The following is a 9,483-nucleotide window of genomic DNA, read 5'->3' on the forward strand; positions in this document are numbered from 1 at the left end:
AACGACCAGTGCGGAATGATAGGTTGAAAATCAGACATAAGGGGTATGCTATTGAGGGCGCAAGGGACTTTAATACCAGATTAGTGATGCCGTCTGGGCCTGGCGCCTTGTCAGACGGGAGCTTTCGAATGTAACGTCGGATGGCAACAGTCGTAGTAAAGACAGATGTGAGGCGGTCAGCCTCACCCGACTCCTCGGCAATGGGGGGAATGGGTAGAGAAGGGTCATCAGGCACGGCCACTGAGGCGAACTGAGAGTTCAATGCAGTGGCTTTAGCTGAAGAGGTAGTAGCCTGCTGTGTAGAACTAATGGTGAGTGTCGGGATGTCACGAGATACTTTATGATTTTTTAATTTGCTCACGAACTGAAACAGTGATGGGCGGTTTTTGTCCTGCAGCGTAGCTTGTACGGACCGAATGTATCCCCGGTATTTCGATCGAGTCAGACTCTTCACCAAGTTCCGTTGAGATCGATATACATGCATGTTAAGCTGGGTTGGGTATTTCTTACACACACTGTAGAAATCGTGCTTTGCCTTAATGGCGGCACGGAGGGGGGCATCAACCCAAGGTGGCTGACCCAAACGTCGGCATGAGGGGGAGAGTGGACGCCGGGAGAAGTACCCGAGGTGCTTCTCCATGGCCCTGCTAAGAATAGAGTGGAAAGACGAAAGAGCATCATCCACGTGCGAGCTGCGGAGGTGACATTTCCAGTGGACATCAGCAAGTTCAGCATTCAGGTCATCCCATACGCAACGTGGCACCAACTTGAAATTGTAACCTGGGGATGTAGGGGTAGATGTTGGGAGGAAGTGATGTTGTAGGGTTGGATTTTTGGACGTGACAGGGAGACGGACTCGACAGATGAGCTGCACGTGGTCAGAGCTACCCAGTGGAGCGGCTGAATCAACGGAGAGGAACTGCTGGGGTGAATTTGTGACGATGAGGTCCAAGCAAGATGACCGGCCACTTGGGCTCCAGTGCGTAGGGAAGTTGACCAGTTGCTCTAATCCGAAGCACCTGAAGGCGGTTTCAAGGCACTGACCCACCGGGGTTGTCCGATCACCAGCCAACCAGCTCGAGTTATGGGCATTGAAGTCACCGGTGAGGAGTAGTGTGGATTCAGGTAGATCAAGCGACAGAAGGCAGTCTTCCAGACCATCAGAATATGCCTGGATATCCGCCAGGGTACCACCAGGAGGTCGGTAGGTGGCGCAGACTACGAGTGGACGTTGGGGTGAGTTGGCTGATATTGCACTATGAGTATGAGTAAGCGCATGGTACCGGTACACTAGCAACTCAAGCGCATGCGCCTATGTGTGAGACAAAACGACCCGCAAAATAATATAATTATTATAATAGGCAATGCGGATAATGCCGGCAGAAAAATTGGCAGAATTCGGTACTTTTTCTGGTAAGTTTCGTGCATGTTTGGTATACCGGTATGTGGATAAAGAAATGGAGCAGGATTCGAGGAATTGCCCGCCATAATGTTTGTATGGTTCTGCCAATTTCACTGCTTTTCGAGCAGACTCTGCCACCTTTTCGAGCATTATCCGCCAATGCCTAATAGTACATGTACGTGTATCGGTATGAGCCTTTTCCCCAGCCTTGTACTTGTAGTAAAGGTCAGTTACCCTGGCGGTGTAAGTGTAAGAGGCTGAGCTGCTGCGAAGATGAAGACTGTCTGAGAAGCTGAGTAGATCTACTGATCTCGTGCCGTCGTGGACGTTCATTCTAACAGTAACAGTAACACAGTCCTGGCAAAACCCAGGCAAAACCCAGGCAACAGACCACTCGCAGAACATGATCAGTGTTGGCAGACTAACACTAGTCAATAGTCCCCGTAGATCTACACATGGTACAGCCTTCTACAGGGTGCCAGCACTTCAGCAGCTACATAAGAAGCAAGAAGGATGTTGCTTTCTCTTCTGCTCTCAGACATCTGACACGGTCTACATCATGTACATGTATGTGGAGGTTCTTTTTCTTACATGTAGATCTACATTATAATATTGGTTGGCAGCATGTTAAAAGCCGGAGGACACACTATGTTCGGAAACAGTGGCCCTTACTACAGCCTCCAAGGTTGCTAATGGTAGAGCTCTGGTTGGTTGTAGTAGTAAAGGGGCACTGTTTCCGAACATAGTGTGTCCTCCGCCTTGTAACATGTTGTCAAGCAACAACTACATGTAGCCCTTGGCGGATTATACTCGGTGAATTGCTGAATTATGCTTTCCATGATGCCCAAATTATGCCAGTGATTATGCTACATTATGCTGGAATTACTGATGCCAATGATGGTGCTATAATTATTATGCTGCGGTCCAATCTAATGGTATGGTGAACCAGTACAAACAGACAGCCCTTGGCGGATTATGCTTGGTGAATTGCTGAATTATGGTTTCCAATATGCCCAAATTATGCCAGTGATAATTACCGGCATGCTACATCTGTCATGAATGTCACCACATCATGAAGACTACTTACGATGTCCAACGACGACTCTGATTACCCAGCTGATGGCACGCGTACATTGTGAATCCGAGTATTCCCAATGTCGCCTCCATCTCATCATATAATTATACTCTCCTGCATGTTTGTCTCTGCTGCTCATCACAAACTACTTAGATCTGAACTTGTTTGCTTCTTCTCTGAATGCACTCGTTGCTAGCTGCCGAGATTTGTTTTCTTGTAGTTGCATCATTGCATTCCGCATGATCCGCGCTTGCATGATGCACGCACGCAGGCACACACATACGGTGGTGGTTGGCAAGTTTGGATTATGGTTGAAGGTGAAGTTTTTAGAAAGGAAACTGTGGTATGAGAATGAGTCTGATGAGTCTGTCTTCCCCTACCGGTCTCGACATGGTGCTGTAGAGACCAGGATTTGGAACCAACGCGTCCAACAACTTTCGTTTTTTTACGATGGACGGAGAGGTTGAACAGACAACAACGAACGATGGAGAGGAGTCCTTGGATCAGACGACTGAGAAGCAAAGCACATCTCACGTCCTGGACCAAGTGGTTTACAACGACCTAGTCAAGAAGCGAGGCAGGGCCAAGGGAAGGGTGACGCGAGTAAGGAGGAGGATCGAACATGAACTCCGTAAAACGGAGGAGAAATTCGTTAGTCTGTTGTCACTTCAGAGTGATGTTGAGAAAATCCTACCCTTGATTGACACAGTGAACGACCTGTCCGAGCAGATTGGTACCCTGCTGGAGAACTGCGAGGCAGACGAGCGTGTGGAAGACGCACTAATTGATTTGGAAGCCTGGGATGATGGCTTTGACCACGAATGCACAAGTGTGTCGGACGCACGTGCACTACTCGACTATAGAGGGGTAGGGACACATTCACCAGTGGTGACGGAGCTTGCTGCAGAGGCAGCAACACCCCAGAAGGCCACCCGGCACGATACAACACAGGAGGTAGTGGTCGTGGACAGTGATGGGACGGACAGGCCCACGGGCGAACTGCTGGAATCAAAGGAATTGCCGGCAACAGGCACGGGCGACACGGAATCTGCTGCAGGCAGACTGGACAGCCCTAGCACGGGTGTGGAGGCAAGGCGTAGCACAATGTCCACAGGCACGGACATCAGTGCTACTACTCAGAACCCTGTGGCTCAGGCTCAGCATACGGATACAACACAGGCCCAGCCAACTGTCCCGACACCAACCAATTCCCCAGACATGATACAGGCCATGGCATTAGCGGCAGCCCATGCTGCAACCGCGGCAGCTGGCCTCAGTACTGCCCCACAGCCATCACGCCTCAACGTCCAGCTGCCAAAGCTGACTCTACCGTCCTTTTCTGGCAAGGTGATTGAGTGGCCAGAGTTTTGGGAGCGATTCCAGTCTTCCATCGACAACCAGCCCATTGCGGATGTCAGCAAGTTCTCATACCTGAAATCTTGCCTTTCCGGCGATGCGGCGAAGGCCATAGCGGGCATCTCATTGACAAGTGCAAACTATACCACCGTCAAGGATCTGTTGAAGACGAAGTATGGTTCAGCGGAGATCATCATTGCATCCCTGTACAGCCGTTTGGAAGCACTACCGGCACCACCCAACAGGCCCATGGAGATCCATCGAAGTTTCGAAACTGTGGAGTGTCTCCTTCGACAGCTGGAAACACAGGGAGAGAAGTTGGCAGATCAACGTCTCCTGTGCCAAAAGCTGTGGGGCAAGGTTCCACTCGAGGTTGCCACCAAGTTTGAGGAGTGGCGTGGTATCAGCAACGCCGGCCAGCCCTGGAAACTAACCACTCTACGAGAGTATATGGCCAAGTACACAACTCTACAAGAGCAACTCCGCCAGCGGACTGGCCAAGGCCCTCCGAACAAACCTGACGCTGTTGGAGTGCAGCCAAAGCAACTCTTTAGCACAGCGGATGCACTGGCAGCTCACCCTGATACCCAAGGACGACCACAACGTTCCCGTCGTGGTTGCATATTCTGCGATGGCCAACATATGGACAACAATTGCTCACGCTACACATCTTCTGCTGCCAGGAAACAACGATTAATGGAGCTACGTCGTTGCTTTATTTGCTTGGGTTCCGGTCACCGCAGCCAGGAATGTTACCGACGGCAAACACAGACCTGCCGGATGTGCAAGCGCCCAAGTCACCATCACCATACCATCTGCTTGCAGAGTCGCCAGCCATCTGGTGTAGGTTCGCATTCCACCCGACGAGCTGACGGTTCATCTTCCACGGCAGCGGTGGCAGCTTCTGACACTACAACCGCTACGTGCACACCCACTCAGGTTCCAGGTCAGGCAGTTGCTTCGGACCAGACAGTTGCTTCGGACCAGTCATCGTGTCTCCTGCAAGCAACAGGATCAACTGTCACACTCCAAACCGCCACAACGAATGTGCAAGGCAACAATGGTACAATCACCACCGCTCGCGTTCTTCTTGATTCAGGCAGCCATCGCACGTACTTCACGGAGGCTTTGGCAAGGCAGCTCTCCCTGCGCCATACTCGCCATGAATGGCTGTCCGTGTCAACCTTTGGTGCCACCAAACACCACACAGCACAGGTACCGATCTCCGACCTGTTCGTTCATCTCAAGGATGGTACAACGAAGGCCATCGAAGGCAGCGTCTTACCGCACATCACAAACCCGGTTCTCCGTCCTGCGGTTGCACACCCCGACATCACGACCTTGCAGCAACTGCAACACGACAACCAGTTAGCTGATGCGATTAACGCCGAAGATGAACGGCTAAAGATCGACATACTCATTGGGTCTGATTATCTGTGGGACTTCGTGCAGGGCCATGTGCAACCTCTACCATCAGGCCTCAACCTTCTGCCAACCTCCCTCGGCTACGTGGTCACCGGCAAGACGGACACCTCTCCCACCACTGCCCTACCGGCAACCACTCTGATCGCAGCCGCAGCCGACGTTTCACACGAGGAGGTTCTGCCTCTTAAGCAGTCCATTCCGGATTTGTGGAGCCTCGAAACGCTTGGGATAGAGCACCCGTCTCCCGTGAAAGACGATGACGTAGCCTTGCAACATTTCCACTCAACAGTGGAGTGCACCGATAATCGCTACATCGTTCGCTGGCCATGGAACGGCCAGCAGCAGTTTCTCCCGGACAACTACGGATTGACGTTGGGCCGGTTCCGGACTCTATCGCGGCGGCTAAGCACCGACTCGTCACTACTTGAGCAGTATGACAAGGTGATCCAGCAGCAAGCCGACATGGGCATCATTGAGCAGATGACACCGGATTCTGTCACTGGTCCGCAACTCCATTATCTACCCCACCAGCCAGTTCTAACTCCAACGAAGACGACGACCAAGTTGCGTGTCGTTTATGATGCCTCGGCCAAGGCACGGCGTCACAACAAGAGCTTGAACAACTGTCTGCTACGTGGACCCGTGTTGCTCCCCAACCTTGCCGGAGTTCTTATGCGACTCCGCATCACACCCATTCTGCTGGTAGCCGATATCGAGAAGGCATTCTTGCAACTTGACATCTGGCCGCCAGACCGGGACGTGACACGCTTCCTATGGTATCGCGATCCAACTAATCCCACAGCAACTCCGGACAACATCGCGGTCTATCGGTTTCGGAGAGTACCGTTCGGCATCGTGAGCAGTCCATTTCTGCTAGCGGCAACAATCCAACACCATCTAGCAAATGATGAAGATGCGGATGTCGGTCGCTTGGTGTCCCGCAATATCTACGTGGATAACGTATTCATCGGTGTCGACACCCCGGAAGAAGGGTACGATATGTGCAACCGAACTACATCCGTATTCTCTCGCTCGTCCATGCGGCTACGTGAGTGGGCATCTAACAACAGCCACGCTACGACAGCTATGGATGCCAAGGAAAGGGCACAGGGCGACAGTGTCAACGTTCTTGGAATCACGTGGCACACCAAGGATGACAGTCTACAGCTCGCTTGTCCTCGAACCCAACCCAGCACCGACCCGGTTTGGACTAAGCGCGCTGTCCTGAAGTATGCTGCATCATTGTACGATCCATTGGGACTGGTTGCTCCGGTCACATTTCGTATCAAGGTCTTCTTACGCTCTCTGTGGCAAGCTGGTATGGACTGGGACACGGTCTTGACTGGACACCTACTGGACACCTGGCTGACCCTCCATGCAGCCTCGAGCGAGGTCAGCTCGTTATCGTTCCCCAGGCAAATCAACCCAATTGCTAATGGAACCGATGCTACCTACCAGCTACACGTCTTCACCGATGCGTCACAACTGGGCTTTGCAACTGTGGTCTACCTCCGCACAACCATAGCCATGATGACAACCTGTGAGCTCCTCTTCGGCAAGACACGTCTTGCACCGCTGAAGTCCAAGGACGGCAAGCCTAACGGTCTCACCCTGCCACGGCTGGAACTACTTGGCGTGACGATTGGTTCACGGGCAGCCCGATTCTGCAAAGATGAACTCGATCTCCCACTTACCAGCATCACCCTATGGACGGACGCGCGTTGTGTTCTGCATTGGATCAAATCATCCAAGCCACTGTCCGTATTCGTGGCCAACCGTGTGTCAGAGATTCGTACTTGCGGCGAGTTCTTGTCCTTCCGCCATGTTCCTGGAGAGTGCAACCCTGCTGATGTCGCTAGCCGAGGCGGTTTGGTGGCCGATCTTCAGGAGTCATGGTGGCACGGTCCGGACTGGTTACGTACCACATCAGATCACTGGCCAGACGAGGACCTCACACTCTCAGCTGACGAATCCGACCTAGCCAGCAAGGAGGAGCAAGCACCAACGCTTCATACCGCAAGCCTGGTGACTGGTGGCAGCGATCGTGCTACTGACCAACCTAGTCCACACACCATTCCATCTGGTCTCGGCAGCGTGCTTACGAGAGCAAGCAGTTTGAGGAAGGTCCTGAGAATCACTGCTCTGTGCATGAAGTTCCTGAAGAAACTGCGTCCCAACTCACCACGTCTCTCTCAGATCAGCAACAGCTACGGCATCGTGTCACAAGACATACAGGCTGCGCGAGATTGGTGGACTCGAATGGTACAACGCGAGGCCTTCCCTGACATCTTCAAAGCTATCAAGACCAATGCCAAGCACAGTTCAGTTGCTAACCTTGGTGTTGTGATCGACGACAACGGCATACTGCGATGCGCCGGAAGACTGAGCAACGCTGAACTACCAACTAACCAGAAACTACCGAAGCTGCTACCAACGTATCACGCGTTCACGAAGCATGTCATCAGCGAAGTCCATGGACGGCTTCTGCATGCAGGTGTTCGACACACCCTGGCCCAGACAAGGCAAGAGTTCTGGATCATACGTGGCCGTGCTATCGTTCGCCGTATCCTGGATCAGTGCTCGGTTTGCCGAAGACACGAAGGGCGTCCGTTCAAGTTGCCGTCCATGCCCCCATGGCCCAAGGAACGGATTACCAGAGCACTTCCATTCACGTACGTTGGTCTTGACTACCTCGGACCGCTATTGATCCGCACCGGCACGGAGAAAGGCAAGGTATGGATCAACCTAGTAACCTGCCTAACCACACGAGCTGTACACCTGGACATAGTCTCTGGCCTATCTGCAGCAGCCTTCTTGAACAGCATGAGACGGTTCGCAGCGAGACGAGGCAAGCCAAAGTCTATTGTGTGTGACAACGCACCCCAGTTCAAGTTGGTACGCTCTGTCCTGGACGATCATCTGAAGCTGATTCTTGCCAACCCAGACCTGCTATCGTATCTCTCAACGGAGAATATCGAATGGAGCTTCACAACAGAGTTTGCGCCATGGAAGGGCGGTGTGTACGAGAGGCTGGTGAGCATTGTCAAGAGAGCCTTGAGGAAGAGTCTTGGAAGGTGCCTCCTGACTCTAGACCAGCTCGCAACCCTGACAGCCGAAGTGGAAGGCATGATCAATACGAGGCCGCTCACATATGTTGACGACGACGATGTGTCCTCATTCTCACCCCTGACACCGTCACATTTCCTCTGTGGAGGAAGAACGGCAACCGGTTTTCAGACGGACAGCGACGAGGAGGACGGTCCGGAGACACCAGCAGCCAAGGTCACGAGGATGTGGAAACGGCAACAGATACAACTGGATGTAGCATGGAAGGTGTGGGAAGATGAGTACCTCCCTGCTCTGCGCGAAGCATCAATGAGTCAACACCGACAGTCACGGAGTAGCATCTCTCGGACACCAACAGTCGGAGAAGTGGTCGTAATCCAAGAGACCGGCCAGCCACGTGGAAGTTGGAGACTCGGCAGAGTGGTAGAAATCTTACCTGGAGTCGATGGCCAAGTCAGAGCTGTCAAGCTGAAGACGGCTAAATCGAAGGCAGTGTTGTCGAGACCGATCAGCAAGCTCTATCCGCTCGAGCTGCACGTTGTGGATGACGTCGGAGCAGTGGAGGCTGGTGATATGGAACACCGCCCGGCACCGGCGACGGCTATGGAACAGGCAATGGCGGACGAAGCTGCTCCAACCATGTTCCAGCCTAGGCGGGCAAATCGCAAAGCAGCAGAGAAGGCCCGTGAGCGTATCGCAGAGTGGGTAAGATAACTTTCGTTGTCGGGAATGTCATGAATGTCACCACATCATGAAGACTACTTACGATGTCCAACGACGACTCTGATTACCCAGCTGATGGCACGCGTACATTGTGAATCCGAGTATTCCCAATGTCGCCTCCATCTCATCATATAATTATACTCTCCTGCATGTTTGTCTCTGCTGCTCATCACAAACTACTTAAATCTGAACTTGTTTGCTTCTTCTCTGAATGCACTCGTTGCTAGCTGCCGAGATTTGTTTTCTTGTAGTTGCATCATTGCATTCCGCATGATCCGCGCTTGCATGATGCACGCACGCACGCACACAGATACGGGGGTGGTTGGCAAGTTTTTGATTATGGTTGAAGGTGAAGTTTTTAGAAAGGAAACTGTGGTATGAGAATGAGTCTGATGAGTCTGTCTTCCCCTACCGTTCTCGACAAGAATCCTAAGAT

The 9,483-nt window shown here is 52.4% G+C and overlaps 1 protein-coding gene across 1 annotated transcript; it reads left to right on the plus strand.

The window, feature by feature from the left end:
- The first annotated feature begins 2,927 nt into the window (after positions 1-2,927).
- LOC135830428 (uncharacterized) lies at positions 2,928-9,038 on the plus strand. Its single transcript, XM_065342685.1, has one exon. It carries the CDS (start codon positions 2,928-2,930, stop codon positions 9,036-9,038), a length of 6,111 nt encoding a protein of 2,036 aa, XP_065198757.1.
- The last annotated feature ends 445 nt before the right edge of the window (positions 9,039-9,483 follow it).

Source organism: Sycon ciliatum, unplaced genomic scaffold, assembly GCF_964019385.1.
Source record: "Sycon ciliatum unplaced genomic scaffold, ocSycCili1.1 SCAFFOLD_287, whole genome shotgun sequence".
In the NCBI taxonomy this organism is placed as follows: Eukaryota; Metazoa; Porifera; class Calcarea; order Leucosolenida; family Sycettidae; genus Sycon; species Sycon ciliatum.